Source organism: Scophthalmus maximus, chromosome 19 (genome assembly GCF_022379125.1).
Source record: "Scophthalmus maximus strain ysfricsl-2021 chromosome 19, ASM2237912v1, whole genome shotgun sequence".
In the NCBI taxonomy this organism is placed as follows: Eukaryota; Metazoa; Chordata; class Actinopteri; order Pleuronectiformes; family Scophthalmidae; genus Scophthalmus; species Scophthalmus maximus.
The window spans coordinates 20000633-20019392 of record NC_061533.1 but is presented as its reverse complement, the minus strand read 5'-3'; the positions used below and the strand labels follow the sequence as shown (position 1 = coordinate 20019392).

Genomic DNA, 18760 nt, shown 5'->3' with positions numbered 1-18760 from the left:
TGATATTATGACATCATCATTAGATATATGATGGGAATATGATACATAAAAGAGGCAAAATTGAAATTAGAACCGAAATCACTCACTCTTTTGCACATAATAATTGTCTGTCTTGTCAATTTTGTTAGATTTACAACTTTGCATGCAATCGTTTATCTTGCAAATTAATCAGCATTTATATGAAAATGTGATCTCTCCAATTGTAGAGCAAATTGGAGATGAATTTTTACAAGCACAAAACTGAGTTGGAAAATGTGTTGGGTGCATCAGCCTTTAGGGACATGAGACAGGACTATCGTCACCTTTATCCAGAGGATGGCAGTATTGAACTACCAGATAATTTAGTCTGGTTCAGCAGCAGGCAGGCAGGCCACCCCAGTAGCCAGGGCCCCCGCGACCCCTCGAAAGCGCAAAGGACCCGAGACCACATGTCCCGAGCAACAGCCATGCCACACCCCAAGGGAGAACAGCAGAGAGCCGTGCCGGGAAGCCCCCCCGCTGCCAGAGAGCTAGACCGCGGGGGAACCAGGGATGACAGCCCCCCCAGCCCAGCCAGAGGCCCCCCCCCCGAGCGCAGGCAGAGCCAGCGGCCCCCGAGCCCCGCAAACCCGAGGCTGCCCAAGACCCCGGGCCCAGCCCCCCCAGGCAACCACCCCCAAGGGAGAGGGCAGGCAACCCCCCACCCCATCCCCCCTACACAGTCTGCAGGCATGCCGGCGCGCCCCGGAGCACCACCGGGCCATCACGGCAGGCACCAGCCCCCCCCCACGGCTCCCAGGGCCCAGACCCGCAGTCCCACCGCACCCAGGAGGCACTGTCACCCAGCCCAGGTCAGAAGCTCGCCACCCCCAACCCTCCCTCCGAAGCAGCGAGGCAGCACCCCACACACACACCCCTGCAGCCGCCCCACGACAGCAGCAACAGCCCCCCAGCCCCAGGGGACAACCAGACGCACCCAGCCCCTAGGACCCACCCATCGATCGCACGGAACCCAGAGCAGCGAGGCCGCAAACACCCACCCCGACTAAGTGATAGAGTTGATCAAGGGGGACCAGAGAGATAGGAATTTTGTCATTTGTTTTTTTTGGAAGCAGACATTCTCTCCATGGTAACGTCGTCTATAAGGAGATTCCTATATGGGGTGATACTGGACAGGGGGTGACAGGTTACGCGTCGATCGGCCCACCAACTGGCGACGTGGAGCAAGGCGATGGTCAGACCACCGACGAGGGACGTGTCGAGCGGCCCACCGACTGGCAACGTGGAGGAGGCATTGGTCGGACCACCGACGACGGGCGTGTCGATCGGCCCACCGACTGGAGGCGTGGAGCAGGCGACGGTCGGACCACCGACGGGGAATGTGTCGATCGGCCCACCGACTGGGGGCGTGGAGCAGGCGTCGGTCGGACCACCGATGAGGGACGCGTCGATCGGCCCACCAACTGGCGAGGTGGAGCAGAGTTTGGCTGGACCAACGACGACGGACGTGTCGATCGGCCCACCGACTGGAGGCGTGGAGCAGGCGAAGGTCGGACCAACGACGAGGGACGTGTCGATCGTCCCACCGACTGGCGACGTGGAGCAGGCGACGGTCGGACCACCGACGAGGGACGTGTTGATTGACCCACCCATTGATCGCACGGAACCCAGAGCAGCGAGGCCGCAAACACCCACCCTGACTAAGTGATAGAGTTGATCAAGGGGGACCAGAGAGACAGGAATTTTGTCATTTGTTTTTTTTGGAAGCAGACATTCTCTCCATGGTAACGTGGTCTATAAGGAGATTCCTATATGGGGTGATACTGGACAGGGGGTGACAAGACCCGATCGGCCCACCGACTGGCAACGTGGAGCAAGGCGATGGTCGGGCCACCGACGAGGGACGTGTCGAGCGGCCCACCGACCCGCGATGTGGAGGAGGCGTTGGTCGGACCACCGACGACGGACGTGTCAATTGGCCCACCGACTGGAGGCGTGGAGCAGGCGACGTTCGGACCACCGACGGGGAATGTGTCGATCGGCCCACCGACTGGGGGCGTAGAGAGGGGCGATGGTCGGACCACCAACGACGGTCATGCCGATCGTCCCACCGACTGGTGTCGTGGAGCAGGCGTTGGTCGGACCACCGACGAGGGACGTGTCGATCGGCCCACCAACTGGTGAAGTGGAGCAGGCGTTGGTCGGACCAACGACGAGGGACGTGGAGCAGGCGTCGTCGGACCACCGACGAGGGACGTGTCGATCGGCCCACCGGCTGGGAACGTGGAGCAGGCGTCGGTCGGACCACCGACGGGGAACGTGTCGATCCACCGACTGGAGACGTGGAGCAGGTGACGGTTGGACCACTGACAGGGAACGTGTCGATCGGCCCACCAACTGAAGGCAAGGAGGACCAGGCCGAAAGCTCCGACGCAGGAACAGGGGATGGCACGGGGTTAACACCACCCACCGACTGGAGGCGTGGAGCAGGCGTTGGTCGGGCCACCGACGAGGGACATGTCGATCGGCCCACGGACTGGGGACGTGGAGCATGCGTTGGTCGGACAACCGACGAGGGACGTGTCGATCGGCCCACCGACTGGAGACGTGGAGAAGGCGACGGTCGGACCACCGACGAGGGACGTGTCGATTGGCCCACCAACTGGGGACCCTGGAGCATGCGTTGGTCAGACAACCGACGAGGGACGTGTTGATCGGCCCACCAGCTGGAGACGTGGAGCAGGTGATGGTCGGACCACTGACGGGGAACGTGTCGATCGGCCCACCAACTGAAGGCAAGGAGGAGCAGGCCGAAAGCTCCGACGCAGGAACAGGGGATGGCACGGGGTTAACACCACCCACCGACTGGAGGCGTGGAGCAGGCGTTGGTCGGGCCACCGACGAGGGACATGTCGATCGGCCCACGGACTGGGGACGTGGAGCATGCGTTGGTCGGACAACCGACGAGGGACGTGTCGATCGGCCCACCGACTGGAGACGTGGAGAAGGCGACGGTCGGACCACCGACGAGGGACGTGTCGATTGGCCCACCAACTGGGGACCCTGGAGCATGCGTTGGTCAGACAACCGACGAGGGACGTGTTGATCGGCCCACCGGCTGGAGACGTTGAGCAGGCGAAGGTCGGACCACCGACGAGGGACGTGTCGATCGGCCCACCGGCTGGGAACGTGGAGCAGGCGTCGGTCGGACCACCGACCGGGAACGTGTCGATCCACCGACTGGAGACGTGGAGCAGGTGATGGTCGGACCACTGACGGGGAACGTGTCGATCGGCCCACCAACTGAAGGCAAGGAGGAGCAGGCCGAAAGCTCCGACGCAGGAACAGGGGATGGCACGGGGTTAACAGGCTGCACACTAGGAACCCGGTAGCTAGCTGACGGGGTGGTTGACTGGAGGCTACCAGCAGCAGAGGTCTCAAAAGTCCCCAATTGAGGGAACCAGTCCACCAACCAGAGTCCTTATCATATCTTTTTCTTCAGTCCTTTTAGCACACTCCAGATAATCCCAAAGTCCCTGGACTTGTCGCACCACTCCACAAAACTCCTCCACCGAAACGGCACTCCTCCCCCCACCGACCGAGGACAGGAGGAGCAGACACCGGCCGAACCACCGTTGGGGAACGCGTCGATCGGTCTTCCGACTGGCGATGAGGAGGAGCAGGCGTCGACCGGTCCTCCGACTGACGACTTGGAGACAAGCCGTACACCCGGAACCACGATGCTAGCAAGCCTGATGGCCAAATTAATATTTTTACCAATCAAGCAACATGAGAACACTTTGTTGTTGCATTTAATACAAAGACTCTTTATCAGCAGCGATAACTAAACTTTTCATCCATCAGTAAAGATTTGAATGTCTTTGGTTTCTTCTTCATTCACTGACTCGTTTGTTGTTGTCTCTTGTGAAGGATTCTGGTTTTCATCGGGGTAAAACCCCTGAGACACATTTGACATGTAATCATCCTCAAGACTTTCTGGTAAACACAGTATGATTTTGTAAGTTGCACCATCAAGATTGTCGACAAGATTGGACATTTCTGTGTTAACTTCAGTAACTATGTGAGAGAGCACACAGTTCTTTTTTAAAATAATATTCAGAAAACGACCATCACGTCTAAGAGATTGCTTTACTTTTTCTCCTTTGTAAGCACAAACAGTAATTTCCTGAATGAGTGTTTTTAGTGCAGGGTTTCTCATGTACTAAACACACTAAATGTCACAAGATCATCAGAGGACCCCTCAGGGATGAACAGAGACACTCCTAGGTTGCTTTGGGTTACCTACAGTATTGATATACTTGATAGTTAAACGCTCATCTTTAATAAAGCTACATGGAAAGTGTGAACTGATAGCTTTCCCATCTCTTATAACAACAAGCTCTTTTTCATTTTTATTTATTGTGAACTTCTTTTCAGTGAGTCCTCAACAGTTCCTAAATGGTTGCAGGTTACAGACGTGGGCATCTTCCCTTTTAAGTACCACCCGAATGAATGTGTTGTATGTGGTTCCTAAGAATGAAAAAAAAATCGTATTCAATTCACTCACGATGAAATATCTTTTATTCTGTTAAAAGCAACCCCACACTTGTCTTGTCTCATCACAAACATGGTTAACGTGAGTGGAAAATGTATATAAACATTCCAATTCCGATCCTGAAACAAAAGGTTGTTAACCAATACTTAAGTAAAATGTCACATAGGAAGAATATGTAAGTTTCCTTCAACTATAGTTTTTATTTGCAAACAGTTAAAAACTAAATATGACAAACCTTTGCAACAAGTTGTAAATTACTATATTGAGTGTTCTCCACATTCTGTTTGTCTGTTAATGCTTTAGGAAAGAGAAATGTAATTAATAGTAATATCTGATAACTTGCATGCTTCAGTGTTCGTAATTCCTTGATAACAGATTTACAAAAAACGTGAAAAAACAGAAAATCTGTGATTACAATACAGCTTTAGTGAATCTAGTAAGACTTGAATGTACTTTTCATTTCACTGGGAGAAAATCTCTACCTCAACAATTTTGTCCATTTGTTCCAACTTCTGTTCCATTTTTAATGAGAGGTTTCCAGGCGAACAAGAATTTTACCTCTAGGCAAAAAGCAAATACATATGATTAATTTGAATAACTTAAAAGTACACCTTATGATTCACCATACATTAACCTAAATAATAATAAAAATGAACTTAATAACATTTTTATACATGCCCTACTTTCTGGTGCACAAACAATCTTTTCACTCTGCCACAAAACTAGACTCATCTTTCTTAGGTTTGTCGCTGTACACCCACGTCTGCATATAGAAGTGAACTGTAGATTTTCTAATTCCTTGTTTGGTGTAATGTCCCTAATGTGCTAAAAAAGGAAAGAAAAAGGAATAAAAGGCAATAATAACTAAGTCTACAAGCCTTTGTCAATAAAACATTTACTCTATGCCATTAACAACAAGCATCAGCTTTAACTTCTGTCGAGTTACAGTTTATTTGGTTTAATTCATTAAAAGACGCTGTAGTATAATTTCAGTAACAGATAAACAATTATTTAAAATGTTGCTGCATAGCTACAGCGTTACTTACCACATGTAATATTTGCTGGGACGACTTGTACCCTCAGTAGGCTCACAGCTCGAGTCTACTCGCATTGAGGAGTAGCACTTGGACTGGGTTCTTAGTTTAGCTCCTTTGCCTCAGCTAACTGGGCAGCTTCGAAGTAGGTGGGCCTGTTTCAGCGACCGGTCTGCATTCTTCCCACCACTGCTCCATGCCTTTGTCCATTTTCTGATTAGGCGGGTAAAGGAGGAGTCGGGCCCTGCCAAAATGGTGGCGCCTGAGCCGTTGCTGAACCTTCCACTTTGGCTTCAAAACCAGTCTTCAGAAACCTATGGGTAACGTCACGGACGCTATGTCCATCTTTATGCACAGTCTATGGTTGAAACCTAACAACTGCTGACAGATCAGAGGTTTTATTCATGTATAGTTTGGTTCCCAGCGTTTCTCATTCATTTAGCACCAAAGGTGTGAGGCTACAAATGCTGAAAAGCATAGAAGGATGGGGATAATGGGTACAGTTAGTTAATAATTTGCGAAAACAAACATCTCCCGTCCACTACACATGTTACTGTTTAGCCTAATAGTAATCATGACAAAATATTCAAAAACTGAATCACCTAATTCAGTTCTCTTTTTTTACTTGAAAGGAAACAACACTAGAAACTGAAAAAAAAATTTCAGTGGCTGTTTGTATTTATGTATGTTTTCAGTTCTAGTAAGCAACTACTACCAGTATATTATTAAGGGCCCTTCCCAGATTTACATGAACGTGGGTCACTTGCTAACCTGCTAGTGTCGTGGTGATGATAGGTTTGTTAAAAAGTGCCATTTTAGTTTTTCTCTTCAGTGGTGATGGCTGCAGAGGGTCTGTGTGTCACTTCCATAGCACTAAAGCAGTTTCATGTTGGGGGAAAACTGTGGGGATAGAACCGTTGACATCTGCTCAGGAAGGAGGTGACAGGAAGCAACCCTTATAAGGGCAGGCTGAAGGACACTAACATCTCCTGATGTAAATGTGAGTATGTAAGTGTTATTTCTTATTTTTATTTTCTAGATTTTTGATTTTATCTTTATTTAATCAGGCAGTCTCATTTAGATTATGATCTCATTTTCAAGAGACCTGAGAACAAGAAACATTTATAATTCAACACAATCACACAACAACAAGGAACAATTAGAATAATAATTAAAAAAACACTTTCCAAGGGAATGTAGCATTCTAGTTTAACAGAAGTTTGTAATTTATTCCATTCCAACGGTGTGTAGTATCTGAAACCAGTTCTGTCAACATTAGTGTGTAAGTGAGGGATATTTTAGACTAGTAATTACTGGATCGGGTATACAGGATCTAAATGATAGAAGAGATGTGAGGTAGTCTGGAAGCTTCAACAGTAGGGCTGATATAAAGGAATAACATGTGATGGCTATTACCATAGCATTTAAATGCCTGTTTTTGTCCCAAACTCAACACAGTTGGGGGCCACCATCCACAATGATGGCTGAAGGAGCAGCTTAGGAGCAGAAAAGGAGTTAGGTTGCTTATAATGTAAGTAGCAATGGATAAGTGACTTTGAAATCCTGCTTCTCTATCCTATACTGAGTGGTTGAAAAGGTTACTAAACATCTAACACATAAATTATGTGGGTCTGTTTCTCCCCCCTTCTCACTACCCAACCATTGCCTAGGAATGTTTATCAAGTCTTGTTGAGGTTTGAGTTTTATTACTCTTGGTTTTCTCTCACACCTTCTACACCAATGTGGGTGAAACGTGTGCTGCTGAGGGGTCGTAATGTTGTTAAATGATAAGACGGTAAACTTCTCTCACTTCTCATTTCCTAACCCAATGTAGGTGAAAGCTTACAGAGTCTTGTGAAGAAGCCTGTATGCCGATAATGAACACTTCATTTATGGTTCAGCTCTGTTGAGAGCTACTCTAACAAAGTCTCAACATAAAATCTAAACCAAAACTCATTTCCAAACACGAGTTGGGGGATCTGAGACTTTTAAATCTAATTGTGTAGCCACTAGTTATGTAGCCATTTAGTTCTGTTTTGTGATATGTGCACGGCTCTAGCGTCAACTCTGTCTTCACACTTCAACTATGTATAGGCTTAGATTTAAAGAAGAGTATAATTAAACTGTTAAACGGATAAATGAATGAATTAACTACTATAAAGATCATGACCGGAAGGAAGGGGCATATATGGAGGGGGAAAACATGTTGTATAACAGTTAGGAAGTCCACGCAGGTTGGGGTGCAGATGCACTCGGGGGTGAACCATTCTTTTCTTCGGCACCGACCAGCCCGGCTGATCGTTGTGGCCAACGGAGATCGCCTCACCACCTCCGGTCTCCTTCGCACTCCAACAACTTCAACGGTAGTATCGACACCAACTCTTTTTGCCATGTTGAGAAAAATGTTTCAAGCAGCTTAAAGACTACAGAAAGACTAACGTTTTAAAAGATCATGACCGGAAGGAGGGGGCATATATGGGTTGGCTGTCAGGGCGAGAAGGTCATTGAACCTAGGTAACCCAGATGCTGTTGGGGAGGGGGATAATTGGATTTATGACAGGTAAAAACCTGGGAAAGAAGGATGGGGTGCAGATGCTGTTGGGGAGGGGGATAATGGGATTTATGACATGTAAAAGCATGGGAAAGCGAAGGGGGGATTTCTCGGAGACTCCAGCTGCAGTCATGGGACAAACAAATTATAACTCTACATTAAAAGTTAAAACAAGATCAAAACAACAGCTGCAGTTTATGAGGGTGTCATTAAAGGCCGGAACCAGGTGCAGGTCACACAAGGTCAATACGAGGTCAATTTGACGCCATCAAAATGACCGCACGTGCAGTTTATGACCGGATGTATTTCTTTTACGACTATTAAAAAGGGGCGGGGCTTGTGGGGTAATAAAACTGTCAGATTGAGTTTGACGTGAGGTGGACCAATCTACTCTCTATGGGGAAAGTTGACCAGCTTGAAAACCGACATTGCGTTGATCCTTTTGGCAGGAGTGTACAAGTCATAAGGTGAAGCAACAGCAAGCCTTTGGAAAACTGACACTTAAAGAACAATATTTGAAGCCACCATGTCTCTAAAGATCTAGAGAGATTTTATGGTGATTTGCATATTTTTCCATAGTCATTTAATAGAAATTCTGGATGTATGGACGGGTGATGGGGTGGGTGGGCGGTTATATATTTTATTTAAAGGGCTATTTAGGCAGACAACAAAGACTCATTAACTACCTATAACATAAACTTGGGTAAAAGTTTTGATTATAATAGTTTTCTGGAGGTTTAAATGGCTAGGGTCAAATTGACCCCAAGGATAAACGATGTTAGTAAATTTGATAAAAGGAGGGTTAAAAAGGAGTTTTTTCTCAACCACAGTCACCAAGTGCTTGCTCATTGTAGGATTTGTTGTTTTTTGCCCCCCCTGTAATATTGATTGACCTTACTAGGTAAAGTGTCTTGAGACAATGTATGTTGTGATTTGGCTAATCAAATAGCATACGAAGAACATCAGATTTTTTGGGCTAGTATTAGCTAATGCCATCAGATAAGATTCAATGTTTTATTTTTTGTTGCTTGTATGTATTACATACATACTGTGTGCATAAGTTAAATATTGTTTCTCATGTATTTTTACTATTGCTGTTTACTATATACAGTATCCCTCAAACTGTATGGCCGACAGTATATTCAGTAAACTGAAAAGTGAAGTAGCTATTGAGTATTTGTGAGATTGTTTTATATTTCTATCGCTGAAAAACCTCGCCAAAATGTTGTTATTATTATTAAACAAATGTGTGCTCTAACTTCTGCAACATTTTTCTCTTCATTAACGCATGCTTCTGTCACAACTCCGACTACCGTCGAACATGGACCTTATTAAGTAACATAAACTCCTCCCTTCTCAAAAGGTTGTATACAGTCTACCCTTAACAAGACAAAGATTTTGTACAACATATTCACACATCAAGTCAGTGATTTTCTCTGTCTTTGAAAATGACAGCACATAGGCCACACGTTGTTTTTCTGTTTTTGTCTGACTTTTAAGCGTGTGGAATAGATTACCACAGATAAACTTATTGTGCCTTGTGTGAGAAATTACAGACCTGTGTGTACAGTGACCCTGACTCAGCTTCCTGCTGCTTACTGAGTGTCTCTAAATGGATAAAGTTGTCAGTTGGAAAGCCCATCTGACAATTTCAATATCCAGCCTGAGATATATCAAGAACCGTCTGCCAAATTGTATCAGAGGGATTTACTTCGGTTTTATTGCAACTTTCTCCCTCTCCCCTTTCTCATCTAAGATTTGCTCATGCCCTCTATGATTCCTTGAGGGTGTTTCACTTTAGATCAACAACACATTGAGGAGGGTGAATGACAGTCTATTCCATGAACTCCTGAGCAAACATGGTGTTTTTTTGGATGGGCTTGAATAATTAAAACCACTGTTACTTTCATTCATTTCCTGGCCTATTTTTACATCTCGGCAAGTTTCCATCAGAGTTTGTTGTTTTTATCATAGACTGTAAACAAAAATAGTCATTGAGTCTGGAAAGTGAAGTCAATGCAACACACCTGTTATCTCTCAAATGACCAGCATAGGGCCACTCCACTGGTTGCAAAAAGATCTCACTTGATTTATAACATCAGTAAACTGTTTCCTGAGGAGTTTGTGGTCTCAATCTTTAGTTTCAAGTCTTTTTTTTATACAGGATGATGTTCATTTTCTAAATTATGGAATAAAATTGTTGATAAACCACTGTATGCATTGGGGTGTAGATACATCGTTATTGACAACTAGTACCGTCCAACTAGTGTAGGTCTCAGGTGTAGGTGGACATGCTGTGTCTTTGAGCTCTCAGTTAGGCCCATCCCCCTCTCTTGCTATTTCTGATTTCTTAAATCCAAGATGGCATTAGCCAAAATGCCAAACTTGAGACTTCAAATCAGCAGTTCACAAACCAATGGGCTTAGTTTGCACCCATCCCAAAAGAATTAAAAAGAACCACAGAAGAATCTTGAGGGATTAATGGATTTGGGAAATGCCACAGAATTCACCATAAGCTCATTGATCTTAAGTGGTTGTGACACCCAGTTCTCCATGTTTGCAGTAAGAGCCCATTTCAGCCTTAATGGGTAAAGTCTGTGACATAGCATTTGGATGCATTTCATCACATCAGCTATCCACAAAAAAAAGTCAGTTGTTTGTGTTTGTTTGTGGATTTTCTTCTCCAGAAAATGTGTTTGGTTTGCTGAAACTAGTTGAGCTTGTTTGTGAAACTGTGCATGTTTTTGTGAGGGTGTGAGTATCTGTGTGACTGTATTTTTATACCAGGAAAATACCTTGTAATGGCTGCTACTGTTTGTCTTTGTGACAGAGCCATAAACCAAAATGTCTCAACACAATATTCCCCAAAAAGCGTTTCACTTCGATGAAGGAAATTACGTTTTTGGGGTTTAAGATGGTATGCCTTCTCTCGGTCAATAAGGTGTGACTTATTACATAATCAAAAAAGAGGATGCACAAATCCTTGAACAGTGTTTAGTACAAGTTTCATCACCACAGAGGAGTTCTGAAAAATAACTTTTGAAGCATATAAAACTCATTTCATCCATGGATGGGTTTATTTTCAGTGGGTCATTACTGGATGGTTGTCTTTTAAATGGTATTATTTGGTTTGAGTATAACAATTTGCTTATGCTTTACAATTCCTCTAATGCCCTCACAGTTTTCATGGATGTTCCCTGGGAAGAACTAATCTGGTAATTTGGTTGAAATTATTTCAGGGAAATGTTCCATAATGTTCATGATATTGAGAGGCAGTAAAATTGTTTTGGTTTTTAGTTTTTTTATTCAAGTATTTTTTAATACAGTGTTTTCCAATAGAAACATAAACATATTACAGTAAATCAATGAAGAAGAAAACAAACTGAATGAAACAAAACCAATCTGGAAATATACAGTATATTAGATTATTTAAGTAAAATACACAAAACCACTGAAAGGGGCACAACATTTAGCCTGTAGATATGAACAGGCAAGATTGGTAGGCGGTTAATAAAAACAAACTATATACTATAAAATAGGGGTGTTACTTACTTATTAGTACTTATATTCTTTTATGTTTATTTTTATTCATTAAAACATTTCAAAATGAGACAATTTTATTTTTAAGAATCTTGTGATAGTATGTATAATAGTTGAAAAGCTGCACAGAGACAAACTGGAAAGTTCTTTAATAGCTGCAACTTATATTCTTTCCAAAAATAACAATCAAAGGCCATAGAAACGTAAGTCATCAGCATTTAAAATAAGATGCCAACAAATGAAGCCACTCAGGGATTCAATACTGGACATTTTTATTCATTAGAAAGAAATAAAGTTCTGCAAACTTGTCTTTTTTATTTGGGTAATGCAGGGAAAAACATGTTATCCTTTGCACTGTGAAATATCCTAATAAATGTCCTTAAATACACTTCTATTCATTACAAAGTGAATTTAGATAAGTTTGTTGATTCCACGTTGTTCATATTGTTAATTATAACTCTAAGAGCCAATAATCACCTGTTCAGTTGACAAACGATGAATGAGATGAAATGTTTGCTCTCATTATTTTAGTTATTTAGAAACAGTTTTTCCTACAGCCTTCATTTGTTGGCTACTTGAATCATAATGGTTGTGATGAAAAACAATGGTCCTGGGCTTTCATGAGAGATAAAGATAAAACTCAACACAATAAATTATAAAAAATAATCTAATCCATCTCATTTATAATCCATAAATCCCTGTAATGTGTCGCTGTGATGAACATCCTTTATTATTCTTTTTCTTTTTCTTTTTCTCTCTGTCTTCCCCTCTCATCTCATTACTCCGTGATATATGGCAGGTTAATGGTTATAAAATACAGTGCACCTCTCGAAGGTATACTGTGGTTATCTGACCGATAATGTTCTGTGTAATTTCCTCTGTTTTTGTTTCACTGTTTCATTCTGTCAATGTTGCTATTTCCCTGCCGTTTACATGTCGATCAACTGCGCTATTTTCATACTGTCTAATTCACAAGCAGTTAGGCACACGGTTAGCACACACAGGCACACCTAGGTGCATACAACATGCACATATAGACACACACACACACATGCGCATACAACACACGCATAGGCTTACACAACACGCGCACACACACGCACACGCACACACACACACACACACACACATTAGCCTATCCTACATCCGTTAGTTGAATGATGAACACACTTAAGCTCACCTCTTGCAATGTACGCGGAGTTGGTTCAAGGGAAAAGAAGTTAAACATTTTTGGCCATATAAATAATCTACAAGCAGACATTGTCTTACTACAGGAGACTCATTTATCCAAGACAGCAGATAAACTCACCTCACCACAGTTTCCTCACTCGTACTCAGCCTGCTTCAACTCAAAACAAAGAGCTGTTACCATTATGATAAATAGAAAAACACGCTTCAATCATAATACTACTACTATAGATCCAGAGGGTTGATTTATTATAGTTAACATTTCTCTTCAAAATATTAATTTATGCATCAGTAATATCTATGGCCCGAATGTTGACGACCCCTCCTTTTTTCATGCCCTCCTCACCTCACTTTCTGCTCACTCAGACACAGCTCTTATAATAGGAGGGGACTTCAACCTGGTTTGTAATCCAGCAGTTGACAGGCTCAGTACAGCAGGCAATCACCGTATCTGGAAATCAACAGACACTCTTAAACAGTATATGAGCGATTTTGGTCTTTGCGATGTTTGGCGTTCTCATCACCCAACTCTGAGAGAATATACCTTCTTTTCACGAGTCCACCACTCATATTCCCGCCTAGACAATTTTTTGGTTTGCAGCTCAATTATGACAGAAATTTCAGACACTCAGATTCACCCTAGCACTATCAGCAATCATGCACCAGTTTCTATCGCTCTTACTAAAAAAACAATTATACCACCAACTAGAAATTGGAGACTTAATACATCATTGCTTAAAGACCTAGATTTTATTAGTTATTTCAATAAGGAATTGGCAGTACATATAGAAACTAATGACCTGCCAGGAATCTCACCATGTCTTCTTTGGGAGGCAGCAAAAGCAGTAATGAGAGGTAAAATAATCTCCTACTCATCACACAAAAAAAAGAAAGAGAGATCCCGTGAATTAGAGCTAGAACAAAAAATAAAAACATTAGAAGCTGACCATGCTGCCTCACCACAGGAACACATGCTGAACGATCTGAGAAAATTAAACCTTGAATTAAATGATATTATTGATAAAAGTACCCAATTTCAGTTGCAAAGACTACACCTGGAGAACTTCGATCAAGGCAATAAATCCAGCAGATTCTTAGCCAACCAATTAAAATTGAATAAAGAAAAAATAACTATTTCCTCTGCAAAGGACTCAGCTGGGAATATGACTCATAACGAAGAAGAAATAAATAATGTATTTAGAGATTTTTATAAAAACTTATATACATCGCAAATTGATCCATCTAGCTCTAACATCGATGCATTTCTGAAAAATTTAGATTTGCTAAGGTTAGATGATGAACACATCAGGGTTCTGGATTTACCTGTTTCAGTGGCTGAAATGTACACCACAAGATAAGCCTTTATGCGGATGATGTATTGCTTTTCCTCTGAAACTCACAAACGTCTCTTTCGGAGACAATCACACTTATAGATAAATTCTCATCCATCTGAGATTACTCCATTAACTGGAGTAAATCCATAGTTTTACCTCTAATGTGCGATTTCTAGAGTATATCCACCACACCTCTAAAGTCAGGGAATATTAAATATCTGGGTATACATATTTCCTCCAGGCTGTCAGATCTGACATGTCGGGGCTCTGGCTCTGGGGTACTGGCGGTGCTCGGGGGGCTCTTGCTACAAGCCCTGGGCTGGAGGGACCTGGCGTCCTCTTGCCTAGGGGGGCGGGGGACTGGGCTGAATGCGGGGGCCAGTCAGTCAGGAACCTGGCCCCAGTGGGGAGGACCAACTTAGCGTCCCTATGACCTCCTCCACCTTCCTCCTTTGGTTATGTCTCACTACATGTATACACCCTTAGGACTCTGTGGGGCGGACAGGCGGGGAGGCGTTTGGTGGGCGGAGTTACTTTAATGCGGCCTCGCACTCCTTCCTCCCCCGCTGGCCGCCCCACAATTTTAATCACACATTAGACACAGAGGGCTGGGGTGGGAGGGGCACATTGGAGAGCCTCACTACCTGCCAGTTGTGGGGTGCCCGTGTCGCAGCTACCCTCCAAATTTTAACTGCACTTTAGTTACCATGCACCTTACCTCCACTCCACCATACAACACTTCACAAATCAGTGTGGGGGGGGGGGTCTCATTGGCCCCGTGTTCTGCCCCTGGAGCCCCGGGGCGTCGGGGCGCCGTGGGGTTGGTTGCCGCCTTGCCTGGCCTGGGGTGGGTCAGGGGGGGGCATGGGTCCCCTGGTGGGGGGGTGCGCTCTGGACCCGGGGGTCTGGGGCCTCTGGCTTTTCTCTCATGTCTGGGGCGGGTCGCGTGCCTCGCCGGGGCCCTCTTTGACGGGGTGGGGCTCCCGTTGTTTTCCCCTGCCGGCTCTCTCACTGTGGGGGCGTGCGGTTGTCCAGGGGGCACAAGGGCCGGTGTTGTCGCAGTAGGTTTTGGCCCTCTCACTTGGGGGTGGTTGCCTGGGGGGGCTGGACCCCCATCCGGGGTCTTGGGCGGCCTCGGGTTCACGGGGCTTGGGGGCCACTGGCTCTGCCTGCGCTCAGGGGGGGGGTTGGCCCCTGGCTGGGCTGGGGGGCTGTCATCCCTGGTTCCCCCACGGTCTCGCTCTCTGGCAGCGGGGGGGCTTCCCGGCATGGCTCTCTGCTATTCTCCCTTGGGGTGGGGCATGACTGTCCCTGGGGCATGTGGTCTCGGGTTCTTTGCACTTTCAGGGGGTCGCGGGGTGCCCTGGCTACTGGGGTGGCCTGCCTGCCTGCTGCTGGGGTTGGTACATTGCTGTTGTGGCGTCCCGCTCTTACTAACTAACTAACTACATTCTGCGACAGGCTTATGCACACATACACATACACACACACACACACACACACGTACACTCACCCACACATAGACACACACTCACACATAGACACATACACTCACCCATAGATACACACACAAACACACAGACACACTCATAGACACACACAAAAACAAATTTAAGTTGTCCATGGTTATCAACAGGTAGAATTACTCGTTATGCTTTTCATTAAGTTATTTATTTAAATCTATTGTTATTACTGTAGTTGTCATGGCTGTGCGGTATTATTTATTTATTTTGCCCGACTGTTCCTCCTTTTCATTTTCCCTCAGTTTTTTTAGTTTAGTTATATCAACTGTTTATTGCTGTTGTTCGGCTGGCTGTCTCTTTGTCTTTGTTGTTTGTCTTTCTCCACCCCAAGTCCCCCTCCCCATTCTCTTGCAGGTTTTGTTGCATGTTTCGTTGCAGGTGCCTGCAACGTTGTTCTCCTCTGTTGTTTTCTGTTGTCCCCACCCCCCATCCCCGTTCTCTTGCAGGTTTCATTGCTTTGTGCAATTGTTGTTCTCCTCTGTTGTTTTCTGTTGTCCCCACCCCCCATCCCCGTTCTCTTGCAGGTATGGTCCCTTCTCTGTGGTGTCTGTTTGTGCCCCCATCCCCATTTCTGTCCCTCTGTCCTGCCCGGTGACAAATCATAACATAACTAAATAAATAATAAAACAAACAAGGGAGTATATTAAAACTCTCTTGTTAAAGTAAAATCTGTTTGGCACAACAAGGTATTCAGCTCCTCATACTGTATACCAGGCTGCGGTGCAGGACAGGTTAAAGAAATAAATATAAATAAATTAAAATAAAAAAAATCCATAAATCCCAAGTGGATATAGCAGACTGGATTTACTGTCCTTTAAGACAGAGTAAATCAATGAAAAATGTAAATAACATATTTTTCTATCTTGTACAAAAAACATTTGCTTGATCTACAGATTTGCATTTTCAGAAAAATTGGATAACAGCCGCTTTAAAACTATATAATTTGGCAATTGCATGAATCAATTGAGAAGCAGAAATGAAAATGAGTTTGCATAGCTTGGGATTTGAATAGAAATGTGTCTCAAACAGTACATTAAATTGAGCAAAATGTTTTCATACAATGCCATATTTATATAATAGCACTATAATTATGCTGGGTTTGTGTTGTTGATCAATTGAGCTTATAGATTCCACTGTAATTACCAAATAGCATATATCTCCTCGTAATTAGGCAGTGTGCGATTGTGATCAGGTCACTTTTAGTTTGTGTTGCACACCACAGGGAAGTAGTTCTGATCATATCCCACCTGCTCTTCCTCTCTCATCCTCACCATCCCCCTTTCTTTTTTCTCTCAGTCTTCTCATCTATCTCTTCTTGAACTTTGACAGATGCATTATCCTTGCAGCATCACAGTAAAGTGTTTTTTCAAATATTTTTAAAAAATTATTTCTCAACGTTTTTTCATGTTTGATAAACAACCCTGAGGTCCAAACCTCTGGGCTCTCCTTAAGTTAATAGAAGTACAAATTTTAAGCTGGAGTAACTCAAAGTTGAAACATGAAAAATCAAGATATATTGTCTAACTAAAACTTTTTACTGGTTTGTTGCCTTGGAATTGTGAGTTTTCTCAACTTCTTCTCTTTACAGTGTTTTTCTATAACATCAATTACTCATGACAAAACAGCAACAATTGAAAAAGGCAAAGAATAAAATTAAACATATTCATATCATATTTCCACTTAAAAACTCATCTGATCTGCTTCATGAAAACTTGATCGGGTTTGTCAGATTTGTTTGATAGTTGATGGTCAGAAGACATCATCTTTGTTCAGTAATAAGAGCACGGAGAAAGACAGAAAAACAAAACATTTTCATGTGAAATGTTTGCCCAAAATAGTGTGTTCCTGTAAGGAGATGATTGAAAAAGTAAGTCATTTTCAGGGCCTTAAATAACTGCAAAACTAATCATAAATATATTATTTGAATTACACAGAAAGACAAATCTTATATATTATATGTTATATGTTCATGGTTATACTAGCATTTATTGGATTTAGTTATTTTGAGTAGTGAAACACTTTCCCCCTATAAATAATTCTAAATCAGTTTCTTTTCAGGGAACTTTATACAAAATTACAATTTCATATTAGTTACTTTGCAAGGACACTATGTGGTCCCTAAAGTGTTGTCCCCATGTTTTTTTTAATGCTAAAGTTAGTCAGTGTTGCTAATGCTCTTCAGATAGACCTACAAGTTCTCCAACATAAACGACCACCATTGTGTGCCTTGCCTCTGATAGGACACATATCACATAGAGCATCTCCTAAAAAAAAAAAGACAACAACAACAAACTATATAAAATGTTAAATGTATGGAACAGACAATGTTTTGTTAGGTTTAGAAAAGTGATTGTGAATCGAGTTAAAATAAGGACTTACATACGGTTAGAAGACCTCTGTTGTCATGGTTACAACAATTAAGACAGTTCAGCTTATGGAATCGCTGTGGATAAAAGAAACAACAGTGACCTTTGGTCATAACAATCTGATAAATTTCAGACAAAATCATAACAGCACACGACCTATGAGTTGATTTTTCGTCACAGGTGGTTGGGAGAGTCAGAAACTTTTCTGAACTCCCGAGTCGGAGTGGAACCGGAACGCAGCACAACATGACGTAGCAAACACTGCGATTTACACGGAGGTCAGGTCCCCTTAATGAAACTATGTTCAACTCATTCAAAGTTGTCGAAAAAACATTGGTTGTTTTTTGCAGGTGATTATACATATATGAACACATAATTATGGACATTCAATTTCTGTGAATACATTCTTCTAAATATTACACACTGTAGCTTTAATTTTATATTTGTATTTCTTGGTTCTCTAGTTCTTTAACTATTTTGTCTCAAAGGTTGATACAAAATTTGATAACAACTTTTGGTTAAAAAGTGAATATTATACAGTAATATGGTTTATTATTCAGTGGGTAATCACTGTATGGAAGTCTTTTAAATAGTGTCTTTGAAACCTTTGATACAATGCCAAATAATGGCAGGCCTGTTTGATTGTCTAGATGGTGCTAGTTATTCGTCTTTATTAATCTCATTGTTAGA

General features: G+C 43.5%; 1 protein-coding gene across 1 annotated transcript; it reads right to left on the bottom strand.

Annotated features, from left to right (window-relative positions):
- Window positions 1-3058: 3058 nt before the first annotated feature.
- Window positions 3059-15451, bottom strand: LOC118313909 (basic proline-rich protein-like). The gene is made up of 3 exons (XM_035639892.1): window positions 14900-15451; window positions 3579-3688; window positions 3059-3398 (listed from the first exon to the last, which is right to left on the bottom strand). The coding sequence occupies exons 1-3, from the start codon at window positions 15449-15451 to the stop codon at window positions 3059-3061; spliced, it is 1002 nt and encodes a 333-aa protein (XP_035495785.1).
- Between the last annotated feature and the right edge of the window lie 3309 nt (window positions 15452-18760).

What these genes read in the sequence shown, in the direction of transcription:
- LOC118313909 (XM_035639892.1), bottom strand. Translation starts at nt 15,451, where the DNA reads ATGCCGGGAAGCCCCCCCGCTGCCAGAGAGCGAGACCGTGGGGGAACC. An exon ending in TGTTGTATGGTGGAGTGGAG is followed by an intron (nt 3,689 to 14,899) that starts GTAAGGTGCATG and finishes CTTGTCTCCAAG; the next exon opens with TCGTCAGTCGGAGGACCGGT. An exon ending in GTCTGCTCCTCCTGTCCTCG is followed by an intron (nt 3,399 to 3,578) that starts GTCGGTGGGGGG and finishes TGCTGCTGGTAG; the next exon opens with CCTCCAGTCAACCACCCCGT.